General features: G+C 43.2%; 1 protein-coding gene across 18 annotated transcripts in view; it reads left to right on the top strand.

Annotated features, from left to right (window-relative positions):
* The window catches only part of Sgip1 (SH3GL interacting endocytic adaptor 1), a 181,682-nt gene that overhangs the window by 113,556 nt on the left and 46,144 nt on the right, over window positions 1-21,982 (top strand). For 9 of the 18 annotated variants that reach the window (XM_057785325.1, XM_057785341.1, XM_057785332.1 and 6 more), the window contains 6 exons: window positions 7,984-8,008; window positions 8,935-8,986; window positions 10,713-10,798; window positions 11,398-11,490; window positions 14,145-14,219; window positions 16,320-16,817. In XM_057785325.1, coding sequence (XP_057641308.1) covers window positions 7,984-8,008; window positions 8,935-8,986; window positions 10,713-10,798; window positions 11,398-11,490; window positions 14,145-14,219; window positions 16,320-16,817 — 829 coding nt within the window. The remainder of the gene's footprint in view (window positions 1-7,983; window positions 8,009-8,934; window positions 8,987-10,712; window positions 10,799-11,397; window positions 11,491-14,144; window positions 14,220-16,319; window positions 16,818-21,982) is intronic. The other 9 variants (XM_057785339.1, XM_057785338.1, XM_057785343.1 and 6 more) reach the window with 2 other exon arrangements.

Here is a 21,982-nt window from a genome sequence, read left to right as displayed (position 1 = left end):
ATGAATCTGTTGGATCATTGTGAGTCATTGAAAAGATAGCTTGAAATGTGTTTGGATGGAAGCGTGGAGCCGTGACTCTGCCCTCAGAATCTTGAACTGAAGATAGTAATCCAGGTGTGACCATGTCAGACACAAACAGAAAGTGTTTGCAGAAACATTGCCTTCGTGGGCAGCTTTGAATGAGGTCCTTTGAAGTCTCCAATGCCTCTTTTGAAGATACCTGTCACCTCTCTCATTTTTTTCTCTGTTTTTTTCCCCCATGCCTTCGCTTTTAGAGGAAAAGTCCGGTAAGAGAAAACATATCCTTCTGATGCTTTGGGCAAATTATTATGTATTTCATTCTCGCCATCTTTGTATCTAACGCCTGTTTAACATCAAAACCAAGTTTCCAATGTTAAGACCAAACTTACGTGAGCCAGGACAAGGTCACATGATGCCACTGGGGACAAGGAAGTCAGTTGCTAAGAGATTTCTTGCTCATTATTATGGACTACAAGGGGGTTTTGTAGAGGGTTACAGGCATACAGCCCAGTACTTTCCAGCCAAGGTTTCATTTCTTAAAGCTCCCACTTTAACTGGTCAAGCTGCCTCTGCAAACCATGGACATTTAATTTTGTTTTACTGGACGGCCTGAGAAGGAGGGGGGTGTTCTGCAGAGGATTTCAGATTAGTCTGTTTTCAGTCATTTTTATTGTTTCAGTAATTAAAAATACCCCCTCCTGGGGTTGCTGGGGATTGGAAAGAGGGAACTTTTTATAAAGTAGATATCACAGGCAGCATAATGGCTCAGTGGGTTGCAAGGGCTTGCTGCCAAGCCCAATGACCTGAGTTTGAATCCTGGGAACCACACGAAGGAAGGAAAAAACTGACTCCCACAAGTTAATCCTCTGACCTCCACACACACCATGGCATCCATGCACCCTCATGCAGACACACAAAATGAATATAATCAAGTCTATCTCACCTTCTGAGTGCTGCTTGCTAATGCTGTGGGCGAATTTTACCGAAAGCACAATCTGATACGATGTAATTACACCTTTATATTCAAGCAACATAGATGTCAAAACAAAAACTTCTTTTTAAAAAAAAAAAAGGAAAAGCAGGAAGCGAAGTTTGTTCTCTTGTTTTGGATGCCTGGAATATTGGGAACATGTTCCTAGCATGCCTGTCCAAGACTGATGACGGTAATGCTAGTGCAAAATACAAACACACTTTTTTTCACAACAGCCCACAGTTAGAAGTTGGTTTATTCCACCGAGCTCAACTAGGGGGCTGCTGGAAGCATGTGCTTACCTTGTGCACTGGCTCCATCTTTACCTCATGAGGAAACCGCCCTCAAAATTCGTATGTTAGGAAGGAGGAATGGGAGACACAAAAGAATAAAAATGAGTTCAAATAATAAAATTTGCCAAAATGCGGCCAAGGTTTTGTTTCCAAACTTACAATTAGTCAAGTACAATCATAAGTATGCATTCTGTTGCTGTTCAACTGAGCCTCTGTGAACGTACGTGAGGCGACAGTCATGAGGTGGGCTGTGCACATCACAGCGCCAGAGCTCTCGGGAATCTTTCCTTACATACAGTCTCCTGGACCCTAGATTGTCCTCTGAGCTAAGCAAAGTTGGCCGATTCTCATTAAAAACTGCCGGTGGCATTTCAAAACTCGCCAGTGCTCGCTGGTTCTCCTCCTAGGAGGAGATGTTTCTGGCCTTACAGCAAGATTACTTGTGTTTTCTCTTTCCCTGTGTTTCTGAGATATTGTGTAACTCAGATTCCTAAGCCAGCTCCGCTGTGAATGAAACCATGCTTACTAGCGGGGTCTTTGTTTCATCTCCCAAGTGGGGTTGCAGAAGATCATCTAACTGGATTCAACAGCTAGCTGGTAGAGCTGACCTGTGGTTCACAAGAACCAGCTGAAATATTGACACCTAACGAGGATGAGGAAAACAGAGGCCTGTCGAGCACTTTAACCTGACTCTAACTCATTTAAAAGCCTCTCAGTGTGCTGGTCATGATCATAGTAATAACTTACTGTTGGTGCATTCTAATACCTAGAAAAGCCTGTGACATACGAGAACTGGGGACGCTTGGTAAAGTGCTTGCTCACCAACATAAGGACCTCAGTTAGATCCCCAGAACTCACATAAAAAAACAATTTTAAAAATCCACGTGTGGTTGAATTTCCATGTAGTCACAGTGCTGACCTCAAAAAAAAAAAATCCTCAAGGAACAAAATAAGGATTATCTCAAAGAGAAAATAAAATTGATCTTCAGAGCCTTCTCTAGGACACATCAGATGACCAAGGGCTTTAAATAATTAATGATTAATTAACGAGAATTCACTCTGTGTGATACAGGTGCCTGCAATCAGGGACACATTAGCCACCTGCGGGCTCTGTGCAACCGAATGGATGTTTTGGTTTGTTTTGGTTTGGTTTTTTGGTTTTGGTTGTGCAGTTATAATTTTGGCCCATATTTAAGAACGAGACCAATTAATTCACCTTTTTTTAATCGAGTTACCCATTCCTCTCTAAAGAGGGGGGCAACCATGAGGCCACCTCCTCACCCTATAGGTTCAGTGGTCAGTGCAGCAGAGCGTGGTGAAGTCCAAGTGACCTCCTCCTACCCCTAGAGCATCTAGACAGCTGTCTCCACTTTCTAGAAAAGACCAGCTCCAGATCCTAAATTCATTTTCATCTTTGATGAAAATTCTGTAACTCGTAAAACACAAACAGAATGCTAAGTGGTGTTTGAAATGGGAGGGGAAATGACAGAGAATAAAGATAATTTTTCTCTTGCAATGCACGGATTGCACCAAGAGCCTCACCCAAGAAATCAACAGGCGAAGGCCTCACCCCCACCCCAGTTGATGATGGCTTTGCTGACCTTTCTGTCCTGCGGACATCTTTAAGGGTGGTGATAGGCATAAATCCACTACACTTGACTTCTAGAATTCTCTTGCTTCTAAAGGTTTCAGGAGCTCTTCTTCACAGACTTGAAGTCAGCTGCATGTGTACTTGGCACAGCTTCGCGTCTTTGGAGTTCTTGTTAATCAGCCTGCGACTGCGTGAATTTGAATGGCTAGTCCTTGATGAAAAAAAAATGGCAAATGAAGTTTCTAAAATGTTACCACAGGAGCTTGCCCTTTACTAGTAAAATATAAGCATGAGCTAATTACTAAAATATGGATTTTTTTAAACTCATAGAAAATTAAAATATGACTTAATTTGAGTGGTTTAATACATTTGGTAATATTTTGAAAGTGTTTTAATTTTAAGTAGAGCGAGTCTTAAGTTCAAGGGTCTGCCTCTGTCTGGCTGCAGTCTGCATTTTATTTTGCATGATATATCACAATCTCATATTGGGTGAGAATGCCACTTACACCGCCTTATTTATGGTATTTTGAATTTTTGTCATGTAACCTCCTTATTTCCCTATTTAAATAATTTTCATCTGTTCACTAAACAATATTGTGGCCCAAACAGTCTTATAAAAGTGATATTTTTTCTTAAAACAGTATGATAATGTCAGCTCAAGGATACACACTGTCGTTCTAAAACTAAAGTTGCGGCCGCACAAAGACAGATTTATAAAAAAGGTGGAGTGAGCCTGTAGTGTATCCGCAATTAATAAAGTCTAAACTTGGGGTCTAGCGGCCTCCTTTACAAGCCTAGTCCTGGGATTGGCCACGTCTGGACGATAGCCCCTGCCTCAGCCACGACTACCTTCGGGAGTCTTCCCACAGGGTCATTCTTGAAACCACAGAATCAGAGATCTAAAACCTGTTCTACTGACTCACTCACTGGGTCTCAGATCTCACTCTGAACTAAATGTTCCCGGTGGCCTCGCAAACAGAGAGGCTGCAAGCTTTTGTTCCCACGATCAGCTTATCTTTGCCTGAACCCCTTGCCTGTCCCTGTGTTTGAGCTCCTAGAGTCTAAAAGCAACACTTTGCGTAGCTCCTTCACCTCCTACATCTGTGTCCTTTCTGGTACAGCTGAAAGATCCCAGAGGAGACTGTTGGGGCACAGTGATAGCAGCTGTCGCCCAGGCTGGGGAAGTAAAGAAAGAAGTCATGTCTGCATGGTGTATCCCCAGTTATCACCTGGTCCACAAGTGTTTATTCTTGCCAGGAAGTTTTCACAGTTTCCATGTGTGTTTACTGGGAATTGCCCACAAGAAGGTTGCCCAAATCACCAAAGTCAGGTTTAAAAAACAACTACCTCCTGAAATGTACATTCTGAGAACAATGAAGAGAAAAATCCAAAGGATGGATTCTACTGATAGTAAAACATGGCATCGATGGTGCTGGCGCATGCTCTTGTCTAAGGAAACAGACGTGTCCAGACTATCTGTAGACATACTGTCTACATAGCCTAGAAGTCCCCTCCCCAAATATTCTGGGAGAAAACTGCTTTTGACAAGACATTATAATAAGTCACCAATAAGGATTCTGTGCATTGCTGCTTTGTTCTTATGGGCAAATACATAAAGCTTCTACCCCATTAGCAAAGCTATATATATGTCTCTCTCTGGGGTTTTCCCAAGTCTTCTGGGGCTTTATGAGCCCTACTTAGGTGCCTGCCACCTTGCTCTGACCTGGTGATTTGGGGTGTATGATTGGTAGCTGTTTGGAAGCCTTCTGTTACCCACGCCTGTTGACTGATCCATCGTTCTCTGACTAGGTGTCTGTTCTCTCTTCCTTTTTGCTGACCACAGAGGCGCAGCCCGGTAAGAACTCTCAATATTTTAAACCTTAAACACGTGTAGAGAAAGGGAGGTAGCAAGGCTGGTTTCTTATTACCATGATGATCAATCATCCAGTGTCCAAGCAGCAGACGAATTGGATTCACTGGTTGGAAGCTTCTGGCTGTCTAAATGGGAAGACATAGCTTAGAATTATCAGAGCATTTCTCTGTCACTGAATTAATGCTGCCATGTGACAAAGGGGGTTGTGTGTGTGTCCAAGGACCAAAGTGCGGCTAACACAAAGTTAACAGCAAAGTGATGATGGTGTTGATGATGCTGATGACGATGATGAAGAAGAGGAGGAAGAGAAATGTCTTCAGAAATAATAATAATTAACAGTAATAATAATGTGGGGTTAGAGAGATGGCTCAGTGGTTAAGAGCACATAAAGAACTTGAGTTAGGTTCCCAAAACACACACTGGGCAGCTCATAGCTTCCTTTAACTCCAGCCCCAGGGAATCTGCCCTTTTCTTGACTCTGTAGGTACCTGCACTCACATACACAAACCCACACAGACACACAAACATAATTTTAAAATAAAGTAATAAATTTAAGATAATAAAATAATATAAATGTAAATATTAATAAAACTGAAGAGAGGTATTTTTAAACATCGCTTTTAAGTCCAAATTCAAAATACACCATTGTTCCATAACTCACATTGGTCAGTACACACTGATTCATACTCAAAATTCACCCTGAGAAAGGGAGGTGCACTCCCAGGCTGTTCCATCGTTCTCAATCCTGTCGCTTTAGACAGCTTTGACAAGCTATTCATCCTGCTAGTCCACATTTTCCAAAGGGAATTAGTTTCCTCAGGTCAGAGAATCTGAAGAATTTAAAGTGTTACAACAGTCTCTTGCTGTTTGGATAATGGCATCTACCTAATCAGCTCCTTCGAGAGGGTACGGCTGCCATGCTGGTGTGCGCCTTTAATCCGGGCACTAGGGAGAGTCTAAGGCAGGAGGAAGAGAGAGAGAGAGAGAGAGAGAGAGAGAGAGAGAGAGAGAGGGAGAGAGGGGGGGTGGAGAGAGAGGGAGGGAGGGAGCGAGCTCAAAGCTCTTTGAAATGTCCCTAAGCTTGTGCCAATCAATAGTCATTACCACTTGAGGCAAATACCACCCCACCCAAGTGACAAGCTGCTGGTCTTCTATTTAAACTGTGAGATGGTCTCTCCAGAGACAGCTAACCAGAGTGATTTCTCAGATTGTGACAACTCATGAGGAACGAATTCATTAATTCAAAATGACAAGTAATTCACTACTCTATATATGTGCATGCATGTATATGTATATGTATAATTAATGGAATGAAAACAAAGTCACTTGAGTCTTCAGTCAATGGGCCTCCTTCCTGGATGTGGCCTCTGTGGTGAGAGCACCTCAGCCTCACTTGTCATGCTGCAGCCTCAGGTCCTCAGGGGCTGTGCAACACACTCAGCTGACAAGGAGAGCCTCTTTCCTGTTGGGCTGGCTTGTTGCTGTGGGCCGTTTGAATCTATTCCTTTGTGATTGCTTTATTCTTTCCCATTTCCAAGCAAAGCAAGCTTTCCTGTCTGGCTTGCACTTACCTCACCCATTCCTGAGGTGATGCTGTTTCAGGACCCTCCTTGCTGCCTTCCAGTGATAACTGTGTGCGGAAGGAAGGGACACGTGTGGTACTTGGCGGATACCGAAGAGGTGTTCTCGCTTCCTTGGATATTACGATCTTAGTAAAGTGAGCAGTGTAGATAGATCTAGAGGGCTTCGGTTTAGGCTCTGGTATCTTCTATCTGCTCGGTTGCAGGTCTCACAGTTCAAAGTGGAGCCCTGCTCCCTCAATCAGCTCATGAATCTTGGAATCCAGTAGTTGCTTGCATCCCTGTGCCTCTTCCTGCATGCCTTAAAATAGTTCTCATGACTGAGGGGCCCACAGCCCAGGGAAACATTTCATCTCCACTTTAACAAGCTGTTCTCTGTCATCTGTCTATATATCTCCTATACCCAAACTCTCACAATGAGCGAAGCAGACTGAAGTCAGTGTATTTATTTCATTACTAATAATGTGATCATTCTCTATCCGGCACATAGGGTAAGAACAAACAAATTGCCTTTTCCAGGCAAAACAAGCTAGAAGATGTAATCTGGGCAACTAAGCCACCCACCAAGAAACATCTGACAGGGCTGCTCAGACTCAAACTGTTCCTCTCTCATAAATGGATTCAAACTGGGGCTGAAAAATTCTGACTTGCCAGTTCTAGGAAAGATGAAGTACAACCCATCAGTCTTCTGCGGGTTGCTAGACCACGCCCTGCACTGGTAGCATTACTATGGTGAGAACACAGCACAGCAGCTATCCTGCCCCACAGTGAGAAAGGGTGGCACTGAGCGCCTCTTGGACCCCTTCCTTGTACCACTGCCCCCCCACACACACACTTTCAACTAAGCCATGCCCTGCCTCATGATGCTACCCTCCTGGCTTCTTGCTTTTCTAGAAGAGTCCATGCTCGGAACCTTCCACAGCTTCTGACTTTCAGTTACAACTTTTAATTGAGTTGCTTTTCCTATTATCTGAGTAGGTTTGTACCAAGAAAGATGCCCTAGAAGTGACCTGCATAGATCGCTCCTGCCAGGGCTGTTTGGGGTCTTCCAGAGGCTTTGCAGAGAAGAGATGACTCCTAATTGGCAACCTGGTGTCAGCAGGGGACAGAAGCCAAAGGGGAAGAGGGGAAGGGAGACTGGAGCCTCTGAGATCCCTGTGTAAAGGTTCCTGTAGGAAGGACATGAGGAGATATCAACGCTCCCCACGTACACCTTTTTAGTCCTATCTGTTCTGCTGTTTCTGCCAAGCATTTCAGGATCCCATCTGACTAGGGATAGATCGTACTCATACATTCGAAAATTTTCAAATACCAAACATTTGAAAATTTGGATTTTCAAAAAGGTTTGGAGTCTTACGTGCTAGAGTTCAAGAGGCTGTAAGAGACCAATCTGTGTCCTTACTAAAGCCACCCAGGTAAGGTAAGGGCTTGCTCATTCCGGCGACTCTTCTTCTCTGTCACCTTAGAGGAGCATGAGAAGCTAATGTGTGTGTGTCCACCTACAGGCTCCAACTTCAATGTGGTTCTGAGTCAAATTTCCTTTTCCCAATCTGGGGTATCATTGAGTTCAGTTTAATTGAAATGACAGAAATAATACATATTATGCATAACATATCTGTGGTCTTAAGCCTTATAGTGTTTATTTCTAATTCTAGGGTGCAATTAAAAGGAACTTATCCAGTAAGTATATCTTAGCTCCCAGCGATAGAGTATGGTTTGACAGAAGGAAGAGTTCCTTGGATCTTGGAGTATAATTGTATTCAAATTGTACAGTTCGGGGATTTATTCGTAAGGCTTTCGAAACAAAACATTTACAGCAAAGATTTCTTGTTATGATGGAGGGTATGGGTTCTGAATAATTAATGCTTAAATTCTCCAAACAAATCTATTTTTAGAAAAACACCAGGGCTTTCTTCCCATGTTTGTCAGCTCTTGCTGTATCTTTAAGCTTAAAAATGTAATCAAATGCGTTTGATTAGACACACTGTAGCTAGAGGTGGGGAGAGAGGAGGCATGTCCAGGAGGAAATAAAGGCAGACACAAATTACCCATTCTTACATTATTGGATATATAATGTTCAGTCCACCGAAGTAATATGACATAAGCAATCATATATAAGGCTTGATACCCTTCCTGCCGCATAAAATGTACCCAAGGAAAATTTAAATTCCTAAAGTTGCACCATTTTCTTGCCATTTCAAAAAAAAAAAAGGGCATGCTGACAGCTGGGTCGGCGTACTATGGGCATATGGCTTGGATTGTTATCCCCCATGGTAACTGAGAACCAGAACTCATTCAGGCAATGGGCATTTGAAGAACGGTAGGCTGTTGCTCTGAGCTCTACAGCATACAAATCTTCCGTTGTTGGCTTGTTTATGGTTTTTCTTTGGGTAATGAGGTTTTACAAATGCCAGAGAAATCCTGCCACAGATGACAGCTACATGCCTGTCGCACTGCCAGGGGAGAGGGTTTGTTTTGAAGTTTTCACGTTAAGTTGCTTATTGATGAGGCTTAAATCTCCAAGTGTTCCCACGCATAGCTCATATGTCACCCCAGAAGGGCCTGGTAAAGATATGCCTACAAAGGTCTTTTGTCCTGTGTGCCAGGTGAGGAAGTCGCAAGGCCCAGGCGTTCCACCCCAACTCCAGAACTTACAAGGTGAGCATGGAAGATACCGGGTGCGTTTTACTCACCATGAACTCTTAACTGTTCAACAAATATCCTCCAGGCCTCAGTGGACGAGGGGCCTAACACGTGAGTGAGTTCATATGTCTACAGCATGGGCCCAATCTGCTGTCCCTTCTCACACATGCAGCTCAAAGGGGAACTTTGGGTAAATACCTGCATTTGTCTATGGCAGAATGTGTGCTCTACTTACTCACGGATCTAGAGTTATGTTTAAAGAGGCTTTCTGATTTCTGGAATGTTCAGCTAAGATACATCTTATTCCCCTAAAAAAGAGAAGTCGGGTAGTTGGATATACTTTCACGATACATTCCAACTTCCCAACCAAGGGACCTTCTATTTTGTTCTTCCTCACCCCCTCTGTCAAATTGCTGTGTTTCACAGTGGCTTCTTTGAGTGTAGTATTGCACAAATAGTTACTGCTTCCCAAAGTGATAGTTACATCTCTTTAAAATTTGAATTATTTCTGTCTTCTCATCCTCCACCTGCTCCTCCTCTTTCCTATCCAGCCCTCACCTGCATGGCATGCACACAGAAAGCATCAGGCTCCCAGGTGGGAGTCACATCTGGAAGGAATGGAGACAAAAAACAATAATAAAATAATAATCATCCATCTAGATATGTGGTCAGGAGATGAGCTACCTCAATACCCTTTAAGATATACCGGGTTGGGACATAACTAGCTTATTAAGTAGGAAGGAGCAAGATAAAATTAGCAGCTGAGTGTCCCAGTTATTTTTTATTCCAACACAACTTCCTGGGCACCAGTTAAATAGCTCTGTGCTTGACTTTCGTTAAACTGCATTAATTATAACAAGAAATATAGTGATGTCTTGTTTGGGTTGCTATTCCTATGATAAAATACCGTGACCAAACACAGCTCAAGGAAGAAAAGGTTTTTAAGTCTCAGGTCCCAGTCTACCATCATAGGAAGTCAAGGCAGGAACCTGGAGGCAGGAACTGAAGCAGAGGACATGGAGAGTGCTGCTTACTGGCTTACTCCTCGTGACTCACTCAGCCTGCTGGATACAAGACCACCAGTCCAGGGATGGAACCACCCCCAATGGGCTCGGTCCTCACATCAATCATCAAGAAAATGCTCCCAACATACTTGACTTCGGGCCAGTCTTATACAGACATTTTCTCAATTGAGATTCTTTCTTCCTAGATGACCCCAGCTTCTGTCAAGTTGACATAAAAACTAGCCAGGACAGGTAATGACAAGTATAGATTTTTAGGCCAGGCATGTTGGCACACACCTGTAGTCCCAGCACACAGGGCAAAGGCACAAGGATCATGAATTTTAAGATAGCCCAGACTTTATAAGAAGATGTCTCAAAACCATAAAAATTATGTATTGTTTTTTGAGTTTGTGTGACAAAAAGGTGCCTTGCAATAAACTGTCATCTCTAATATGTCACTTCTGAGTGTAGAGACTTTCCATTGTGTTTCTGTTGGAACTGCATCTAGGTCTCTGTTAGACCTCACAGTCTTATCTCCCGCCATGAGCCTTTTCACATGGCATCTCCATGTGATCTCTTCTAAGCCCAACAGAAGCCTTGCACACACGAGTGCATGCCTAAGTACACAAGTGCATATTGCTTATTTAACCAAGGAAAGTATTTGAAAGTTTGTGTATGGTTTTGAGCATTCATTTTTGATCCTTCTCTCTATATCTCTGCCTAAATGCATGTTTTAGCAAGAAGCCTCCAGATGACACGCTGGCCCTCGCTCCTCTGTTTGGTCCACCATTAGAATCAGCTTTCGATGAGCAGAAGACAGAAGGTAGGGAACTCTATGTCTGCAGCACAGCTTTGGAGTTACTTCTGTCCAGTGAATGGATGTAATTGTGTCTTGGGAACATGAAGACAAAACACCCATACACATTAAATAAAATGATTATTTTTTAAAAATTTTTCTGGTTCTCTTAAAATGTTCAGCAAGCATCTTTAGAATAATCATTCCTCTCTGTGATGGAATGAAAGGTTAAGAGATTGCACAATCTTTAAGAATAGGAACCGCAGCACAGAATCCAGACGTTTTCAGAACTGAAGCATATGAACAGAAGTCTTTAAATATACTGAAGAACAACAAAACATGTACACAAAGTAATTCCTAAAATGTCTGAATGAAGATGGTACAAAAATAGTAACAGTATGTATAGTGGATCCAGAGTGCCCTTAGGTAACCAACTAGGAAGAAAGTGTGGGCTCGCCTTTAATTTAGATCTGCGTACCTACACAGACACCCTCTTGCGCCCCCACACACCATGCTTCTGGTTCTGTTCTCAGCACACTCCCAAATTAAACTTCCAGCTCAACTTTAATCAAAGTTCTAAATTCCTGTTTGAACTTACCCTGAAAATTCTGTTTTTATGTTTCCAGTTCTTTTAGATCAACCTGAGATATGGGGTTCAGGCCAACCAGTTAACCCAAGCATGGAGTCTCCGAAGCTAGCAAGACCGTTTCCCACTGGAAGTAAGTTATGTGTCTGACTCCTTTTACTCTCTGTCTGCATAGTAAAATTTTAGGTAACTGTTAGAATGCCTGGATAGATAATGTTTGAATTTAAAAAGAGACATTATTATACCACAGGCTAGATCAGGTTACCTAAGCTGGGGTGAAATAAAATGCACTCAGAATGGTGTTGCAGAAACAGTTTGAACCACAGAAGTTCTGAGTACTTCTCCATGTGACTGAAATATAAAGTCAATTTTTTAAAAAGCCTCTTATTTTGGACACCTTTCTATACAGATCTAAGCTATCCAAATTATTCCTAGAAAATTCTTCTTATTAAGGGCAAGAAAATAAACGAAAGTCATATATGGAGCTAGAGTTGGAACTTTAAGGCAAAGCGTAGATGCTATGTGTCCACTTAGCATAGCCGAGGCTGCTGTTTAACCCCTGGACATCCTATAGTTATGCTTGCTTAATGGTTGTAGTGGAAATTCACCTCTTTTGTTAGTCCTTATGGTGTTATTTATTTTATGATATCTAGTGGTTATTATCTCAACTTTTTTTTAAAGAGGTGATGAGTTAGAATCGAAACCTCTGATTGGTTCTGAACTTCTAAGGAAAAGGATCCACTTGGGGAATAGTTTTCAACAGCTCGTAGCTAAGATTAAGAACCACTTATGAGGCTGGAGAGATGACTCAGTAGTTTAGAGCACTGGCTGCTCTTGTAGAGGACCTGGGATTGGTTTCCAGCACCCACATGGCAGCTCACCATCGTCTATAACTCCAACTCCAAAGGATTAGAAGACACCCTCCTGTCAATGTCATGGGCATTCACACGTTGTACATACACGAAGGCAAACACTTATACACATAAAATATAAAATAAAATGATTTTAAAGAATTATTTATCCATGAGTTTTAAGATAGGAAGGCATATTATTATATGTGTGAGTGTGTATGTACATGCATGTATGCATGTGCCTCTGTGTATGTGTCTGTGTGGTAGGAGTGGAGAGGTGAAGAATGTCAGGAAGGCATTCTTCCTGGGGTGTCCAGAGCTCTCTAGCCTTGGGCCCACCTGGCTCATTCTGATCTTAGGCTATGAAATATGGGTTCACACTCAGGCTCACAGAGAGGGAGGACTTGTGTGAACTCTTGAATCTACGAGACATGGCAGGTGAGAAAATAACATACATTTAAAGAAAAATTAGAATTTATTTATTGGAATAATAATTCCAAATTTCATCAATAAAATGAGAAATTCTATCCATACGAACAAATTTTTTGGTAGGGGACAAAATACTTTTTATCTTAGGATTTTATTTCCTAAGAATGTTTGTCGGGAATGTTTATTCTTTAACCCATCACTTCACTTCTGACGTCCTATCTTAGGGTTTCTATTGCTGTGAAGAGACAGCTTAACCACAACAACTCTTGAAATCGTAACATTTAATTAATGTGGTAGCTTACAGTGACAGAGGTTTAGCCCATTATCATTGTGGCGGGAAGTGTGGAAGCTGGAAGTATGGCGGCATGCAGGCAGACATGGTGCTAGAAAAAACTCTACATCTTGATCCAAAGGCAACAGGAAGTTGACTGAGATCCTGGACCACTGGGCTTATCTTGAGAATAGGAGACCTCAAAGCCCGCCCCCGCAGTGACACACTTCCTCCTACAAGGCCACACTTACTCTAACAAAGCCACACTTCCCAGTAATGCTATTCCCCATAAGATTGTGGGGTCGCCAATTACACTCAACACATGCTATGAGTTTAAAAGCATAGTATTGCAAAATCTGTCCAGATACAATATAGGCAACATCATCCAGATTAGTTTTAAAACCCCTTCCTGTATCCCTCTCAGGACCATTGCTGTTTCCATGGTCACACCCTGGACTGGAGCTATGTTAGCAGGATTCATGATCAACCACTGTTACTCCAGAACACAGCCAATGTTTATTCAACACAGTACCCCTTACTCCCAGTAGAGGAATTGAATTTAGCTGTGACTTGATGATTGTTGGATAAATAAAATGTTGATTTTATTGCTATCTGACCTTTTGCAAAACTCCAACGGTCATAAGATAAAGGACTCTGAATGCTTCTGTCTCTTGGAGTCCTAATTAGAGTTGTCATTGCTGTGATGAAACACTGTGGCCATAGACAATTTGGGGACCAAGGGATTTATTTGACTTACATATCACAATCCATTGAGAGAAGCCAAGGCAAGAACTCAAGCAGGGAAGGAACCTAGAGGCAGGAGCTGCTGCAGACACCATGAAGGAGTACTGCTTGCTGGCTTGCTTCACATGCCTTGCTCAGTCTCCTTTCTTATAGCACCAAGGACTGCCAGCTCAGGGTGACGCCACCCACAATGGACTGGGCCCTCCTACATCAATCGCTAATTTTGAAAATGCTCTACAGGCTTGCCTGTAATCCTATCTTACAGAAGCATTTTCTCAAATGAGGTTCCTTCCTGTTCAGTGGCTCTAGCTTGTATCAAGTTGACATAAAATTAGCCAGCACACTTGGCGCTGCAATTTTAAAAATGTAGACCATGGCTATCCCATAACCGAGACTAGGTGTGTGAATAAAAACCCAAATCATGCTTCTTTTACTTTTGTTGTAGAATTCAGGAAGAATGCGATCACTGACACAATGCTTCTCTCTTTGCAGCGCCCCCACCTCTGCCTCCAAAATCTGTACCGGCCACCCCACCTCGAACAGGCTCCCCATTAACAGTGGCAACAGGTAAACTAAGTTTTTACAGTTCTGAGATGATGTGGCAAACAGACCCATGGCCTTGGACGACAGCATGCCCTTGATGCATTGGGAAGCGTAGGCTGTGCCGAGGTGCACAGGGCTCGTGTTGGGTTTCAATGTCACGGTCACTTACTGTGCTGACTTGCCGTAAGGTACACTCCCAGGTTTCACAGAGACATACAGTTTTTTAAAAAATGTAATTTTATATGATGGGGGCTGCATTGATTACAAAGTAGAATAAAGTAGCCACAAAATGAAAAGCCATCTATTTAACTCAATCCCTCACTTTGTGGGCTCTCATTTGAATGACTTGAAACTGAGTAGTCTCGAAGTGCAATTCGTATCTTTCAAGAGCCAGTAGGCTGTCTGGTAGAACTAAGATTGATTGCTTAGGGTGTATAAGCTTAAGTAGGTCCCAGAATGAGCAGTAAACTGTTGGGGCGATTATTTCCCCCAGTGGTCATTCAAATACTTAATCATTTCACTGCAAAGGCTGTGATAATAATTATAAAATATGGCAAGGAGTTGCTGTAAACTATTTTAGACGCATCATTTCTGAGACACAGCTTTTCCTTTTTATTACAATCAATACTATGCATCCATGCAATTTATAATCTACCAGGTCTTAATGGACAAGTAATTCAAAGTGGTCATAGTGATTTTTTTTTTTAAACCTGAGTCGTAGAATGTGGCTGTTTGGAACCTTGTAGCAGCTTTAGGCCTGGCTGTTCCTGAAGCCTGGTGAGGTTGACGAAGACAGAATGGGGTATTTACCAGAAAAACAGAAAGTTAGGCCCAGTCATTTATGAAATCTATACTGACTCAAACCCAATTGAGGGTCGTCGAAAGCATCATCAGTAAGATATTTGCAGGTTCCATTGTTTGGAGACCCTGTGCCTCATGAATTATATTAGCTGCAGGGAAATCTATAAGCAACAAAATCATAAATTGTTGCCGGCCATGCAAAAGGCTACCCCATTTATCTGTGGCTTCGCCACCTCGGAAATTATCTCCTTTCCAATCAGAACTATGGAAATATCAAGCCATTTTTTTTTATAGACCATAAGTCACAAGTAAGGTGAGGTGTGGGCATGTCCTCCCGATATTCAGGTAGCAGTTTCTAATTTGAATAACCTGATTGTTGCTTTAAAACAAAAAAGGACCATTTTCCAAATTGTAATTATCAAATATTTTATACTTCACTAAAGGATTCAATTTTTAATTTTCTTATTATTGATACGTGTAGAAAAGAATTCACTGCTTATGTAAGCAAAACAAAATTTTCTGTATCATGCTTCAGAAAGAAATACATTAACAAACAATCTCTGCTTTGTGAGAAAAGAAACTCTAAAGATGCTTTCCTGATTTTCCTCCTGTTACACAGGTATCCATATAACATTCCCAATCAGTAGCAAATGCCTTGCTGTGTCCCCTGTGTGTGTTGTGTATGGAGTGTGCTGTGTTTGTACACATTTATGTGGGGTTATCTTCTTAATAATCTTTTTGTGCTTCTGGTGTATTTAAAGTAAATCTATAGCTAAATGTGATGTCCTTTTTTTTTTTTTCCTTCTCAATTACCAGAGACTATCACTAGTTTTACCAAACTTTCTGTTTGGCGTCCTAGACTGGAGAGGCTCTGTAAGATGGGGCTGGCTTTTGGGGCTCAAATCTTGGGCTCTGTTATGTGTATTCAGCAGCCCAGGTTTTCAGGACTGCCCTCCCCTGGAGTAGCTGCACTTCCAGAGCCTGAAGTGACCCTGATACTCCCGTTTCCAGATGATCGGTGCTGCTCCACTTGAGAGCAGAACTGTGCTCAGATTTTTAAACAAGAGTGAGGTGCTCTACCGCAGTTACCTTCCACAGGGGTAACGCGAGCATAGAAATATGAGTCGCTTATTGAAGTGAGTCCCTACCCTCTCCCTCCAGTGTTTAGCTCTGTAAAGGTCTTTCTGCATCATGAAAAATGCCCACTGAGGCATCTTACATGGTACCATATGCCTGCTAAGCTTTGCCTCCACCCTCCTTCTAGCCCGATACAAGTAACAGTAAGAGTTAATAAAAATTTAAAATCAACTACTTTAACCACAGGAAATGACCAGGCAGCCACAGAGGCCAAAACTGAGAAACTACCATCCATCAGTGACCTGGACAGCATTTTTGGCCCGGTGCTGTCCCCCAAGTCCGTTGCCGTTAACACTGAAGAGAAGTGGGTCCATTTCTCTGATGCGTCCCCGGAACATGTTACTCCAGAGTTGACTCCAAGGGAAAAGGTGGTGACCCCACCAGCCGCATCAGACATCCCAGCTGACTCCCCAGCTCCAGGCCCACCCGGCCCCCCAGGCTCCACAGGTCCCCCAGGGCCTCCTGGTCCTCGCAATGTACCATCTCCGCTCAATTTAGAAGAAGTCCAGAAGAAAGTCGCTGAGCAGACCTTCATTAAAGATGATTACTTAGAAACGCTCTCCTCTCCTAAAGAGTGTGGGTTGGGACAGAGAGCAACTCCACCTCCCCCACCACCACCCACCTACAGGACTGTGGTTTCGTCCCCCGGACCTGGCTCAGGCAGTGGTACGGGGACCACCAGTGGTATGTCTCACTGTTTGAGTGTGCTTGGTGTGCTGGGGAATGGCCGTGGCTGCTGCGCTGTGAGCAACACCCTCCTCCTGCCTGGCAAGTGACTGTAGGGCTTCCGCCATTCCTCCTCTGGTCTGGTGTCCTGTGGCCCTGTGGCATGTTCTAGCCCATTGAATGCTCCAGTCATAGTCCAAGTGTGTGGATGTGTCTTGTCCTGCACTCCCAGCCCTAGGAGTGCCCTGATGTGTACCCTACAGTTAGGAGGTACAGGGGTGGGGCTCTTGGTTCCTTATAAAGAAAGCTGTGATGTCGTTGTCTAGAATTCCGGAAAGTTCTAGAAGGATAGATGTCATAGCAAGTAGATTATAGGTTAAATGTCTCAATTCTTTCCTTTTCTTCCCTACCCCCTCGGAGATATCTCACCAGGGCCCTACGGTTTGTATGTCAAAGTGTGGGGGAGGAGCCTGAGGTTTGAAAGGGAGCTACTTGGGAACAACCACTGGATGAGTTATCACTGGTACCTAAGTCACCTGATCAGGTCTCTGATCTCGTGTCAGACACTGGTCAGGTCACCAAGCCACCTGTAGGTACGGTGATAGGCAGTGGGACTTAGGATGCAAACGCTCCTGTTGAATTTTTTTCATCTTTATTTGAAGTTGCCTTTTGTGTTTTCTAGTTATACTAAGGTTTTTCCAAACCCTTTACTCCACCTTTGCTCAGTCACCTGGTCAGAGGCTCAGTGTCCTTTTCCTCTGATGCGGGTTCAGTCTCAACATCTTCCAGGACGTCATGAGTGCCACTTTGATATTTGCTTGAAAAGAGGCCACCAAGTTTGAGGGACTTAGATCTAGAAAGTCACCAAGAGGAAAGGCATTTGCCTCGGCCCTAACCCCGTCGCTGCTGCCTCTTTACAGAGCGGCTTCCAAAGCTTGCGCTATGTAGGCAAATGCACCTATGCTTTGTAAAGGGAACGATCCTGAGGGCATCAGCATGGGCTGGGTTAACTGTGTGCTTAGCCCAGCGGCCCTACAAAGAAAAACAATCAATACTTAAGTTTGGGGAGCAGAGCAGTAAACAGAACCAACCAGCATCTTTGCCATAAGAACCTTGAGAGCTTTTATTTTCCAATAATAGAACAACTAAATACATTACTTCAACTTTGCAACAGCCACCTATCTTCAGTACTAAAAAGTCCCCATTTTACAGAGGAAAAGAACTGTTTAGACAGTTAGAGGTTGCAGACTTGCATTTAAACACTTAGATTGCATCCTGCCCTGAGCTGTACTTCTGACCACTATGTCCTTCAGGTACTTCTGAAAAGTTTGATCACACAACAGACTGAACTCACCTTACTACTGATGTCCACTTGTATACCACACAGTGCTGGGCACTCTCCAGAGTGTTCTTAAAAGACCTAACTCTGCTTCTCTCTCCAGTCCTAGAAGGCTAAAGTGGCTGCTCCCATACAATGTAACCTTGTAAGGGCTTGTCTGGGATACAAGCTGTGTGCTTACCTAGAAAGAGTGTAAGCAACCTCCGACAGCAACCCTGAAGATGTTAGCTGTCAGCTTAAAAGAAGGGTGTGCCTCCATCATTCCCTGATGTGCTCTCATTCCTGGGCTAGCTTCCTAGGGTTCAGAAAGGGCATTTCAAGAAGTCATCACCAGCAGCCCGTGGTGAGCCATCATGCACTTCTCAAAGCAGACATCCACAGCCAGGGAAAATAGGGCGCCTTTGATCTTCACCTATGTTCTCCCCCACCTGTCACCTGCCATATTTAAGTTAGCTGTCCACTGATCTGGTGACAGACGGCAGCTCCTCTTTCTGTTCGGGAATCTTTGAGAGTCTGGTTACTATTTCAGTGTGCAGCTTTTGTGTCCTTATTTGAACTTTATTTTCAAATGTTACCAACAGAGACTGTTAATTCTTATGAAATAACCTACAGAAAGCTGCATTCAGCTGCACTGAGGGGTTAGATTTGTAAGTAGAAGACTGAACTTGACTAATGAAGCCCATTAATAAATAAAGTTTTATACTATCATCCCCCTAAATTAAGTCCCGGTTAATGTGTGACTTCATCTTGTATTGGTGCCATATAGACAAACTGCCCCAAATGAAAACTTGGGATCTCAACCATAGAGATGTTTGAATGCTGCTCTTCATGAGTCTTGGCCTGGTAGGACCAGCTTTTCCTAGACATCTCAAAGCATGTGTGAACATGCCCACTGTACATGCAGCATGGATGGCTGCTGCCGTGACCAGTGGCCCCCGCCACAGCATGACTCAGAAGAGTTGCTTGCTGCTGAAACAGTTGGAACCTAAAAATTAGTGACTCTGACTTCTATAAAGCAAAAAGTTCCTAAGCCTCAGCTAGAGCATGACTTCACTGAAAGGCGGGCATTGGTTCTTGGTATCTGTGTAGAGTATGTGCCTGGGCACAGGAGAAACGTGTTGCTAGCCTGCAGCAAGTGTAGATTCCAGAGAAGGAAGAGAGTTAGGTTCAGAGTGACATGTTCCAGCTCAGGAAACTGACACACGACACACTGCTCAACTATATTAAACAACACACACACACACAATGACTTTGAACAACCTGGGCTTGTCTCTTGGTTAGAGCTACCATAGCTATGATGAAACACCATAGCTAAAAGCAACTTGGTGAGGAGAGGGTTTATTTGGCTTACGTGTCCTGAGGGAAGCCCAGTCAAGAACTCAAACAGGGCAGGAACCTGGAGGCAGGAGCTGATGCAGAGGCCATGGAGGAGTGCTGTTCTCTGGCTTACTCCTCATGGCTTGCTCAGCCTGCTTTCTTATAGGACATGGGACCACCAGTCCAGTGTGGTACCACCCACAGTGGGCTTGGCTGTCTCACATCAATTACAAATTAAGGAGATGCTCTCCAGGCCTTCCCACAGCCCAGTCTTATGAAGGCATTCTCTCAATTGATGTACCCTCCTCTCAGATGACTGTATCTTGTGTCAAGTTTACGTGAAAATAATCAGAAGAGGTTGAAATGATTACTGACCTTAAGGAAAGGGTGATTAGCTTCATCTGACAGACCAAAGACCAAAGCTCAAAGAGCTAACTTGGCCCTGCTCACAAATCTTTTTTTGGTTTTTTTTTTTTTTTTTTTTTTTTGGTTTTTCGAGACAGGGTTTTTCTGTGATTTTGGAGCCTGTCCTGGAACTAGCTCTTGTAGACCAGGCTGGTCTCGAACTCACAGAGATCCGCCTGCCTCTGCGAGCCACCACCGCCCGGCTCTGCTCACAAATCTTATGGGTAGCTGATGTCTGGGTTTCTGTTCTGCCCGGTTCCCGCAATTGTTAAGTTCCAAAGAAATCACACAGAGGTCTGTATTAGTTATAAACTGATTGGCCCATTAGCTCAGACTTCTTATTAACTCTTAGAACTTATATTAGCCCATTATTCTTGTCTATGTTAGCCACATGGCTCAGTACCTTTTTCAGCGAGGCAGTCACATCTTGCTTGTTCTGTGGCTGGGCCAGGACTGCAGAGGAATGGGCTTCCTTCTTCCCAGAATTCTCCTGTTCTCCTAGACCTGCCTCTACTTCCTGTCTGGTTGTCCTGCCTATACTTCCTGCCTGGCTACTGGCCAATCAGCATTTATTTAAAATTTAATTGACAGAATACAAACCACTGTCCCACACCAAGTAGCCGTGGCTAGATCTGCTGAAGATGTGTTGGATTCCATGTCCTGAAACTCTGCCATTTCCGCTCTGCTGCCTCCACTGCCTGCAACCCTATCCATAAACAGATACATGGGAAGGGCCAGAGCCAATACACTGCAGGTTGAGAGCAGTAAATGGGCCGAGAGCAAGCCCAGGTTGTCATTGCCTGGAGCTCACAATTTAAGCCTTAAACAGTGTGTTTCCCAGGGTATTTTACACCTGCTTTTTGAGGGTAAAATGGAAGGATGATTGAAAATCAGAGAGAATAGCGATATATAAATATGACCTTGCACCCATTACACCTGAAACCAGTGATCAATGTCACAAAAGCATGCGGAGCATTGGTTCAGTCGTTAGGTGCTCACCAGGCCCTGCACATCCCCTGCTGCACCTTGTGGTTCTGCCCAACAGGGGTTCATCAATTATCAATGTCTTTTAGTTTTTTTGTTTGTTTGGGTTTTTTTTTTTCATTTTATTGTTTGTCTGTTTTGTTTTGTTTTTCAAGATAGAGTTTCTCTGTGTAACAGCCCTGGCTGTCCTGGAACTCACTCTGTAGACCAGACTGGCATTGAACTCACAGAGATCCACCTACCTCTGCCTCCCAAGTGCTGGGATTAAAGGCATTACCACTACCACCAGGCCATGTCTTCTAGTTTCTATGCATCCCTTGACTATCTGTCTACATAATCTATTACTTCCATTACTTTGATAAGAATAGTATGACGTAAGAAAGGAGTCTATAAAGGAAAAGGAAAATAAGTCACTTTTCAGCTAATAGCATTTTCTATTACTGTAGCTATACCTGCATCACAAGGCAGCTGTTAGCACCCTCTTTGGTATCAATTGCTTTGTGTTATACAGCGTCTTGGTGTTAAGCAAGTTCAGAAGCACGTTCAGTTTGGGTTGTTATCAGTACATTTGCATGGTATAGAGAGTTTCAGAGAGATAAAAGATCCCACTCACAGCTGAGTAAGGGGAATTGGGAGCAAAATTCAGTCTTTCACTCAGTCATATTGCCATGGAGACCGTCCTCAGTCCAAGCATTCCTAGAAGAGGGGTCTTGAATTTCTCTTCTAAAGCTGGTGTTTGCCTGAGCTCCCTTCAGAGGATAATAGGTTCATGAGAAAATATTTTGGAACACTCCTACAGCAAGACAGTCCTAAAGCTGAGTGGAACGCCCCTGGGACCCCTCCAAAAAAAAAAAATCCCGTGAAACCTTCCTGACAAAACTGCACTGTTTAAGAATGTATTTCCTATCTCTATACTCACAAGTCTGTCTTCTAAAAGTATGCTGGGCATAACATCTACTTAACACTCAAAAGAATCTTTGTAGTGGGCCTGTCAACCATACTTTGTTTTTAAAAAGAGTGTTGACCAAATACTAAGGACATTTAGATTACAAAAGATGTACACGTGCTGGAATAAAAACAGATTGTATACAAGTTGTGGCAGTCCATAGTCTATCTGAAGCTTCAGGAGATGTATATG

The sequence above is a fragment of the Chionomys nivalis genome, chromosome 11 (genome assembly GCF_950005125.1).
Source record: "Chionomys nivalis chromosome 11, mChiNiv1.1, whole genome shotgun sequence".
Classification (NCBI taxonomy): Eukaryota; Metazoa; Chordata; class Mammalia; order Rodentia; family Cricetidae; genus Chionomys; species Chionomys nivalis.
This window is presented reverse-complemented; position numbering and strand designations above follow the sequence as displayed.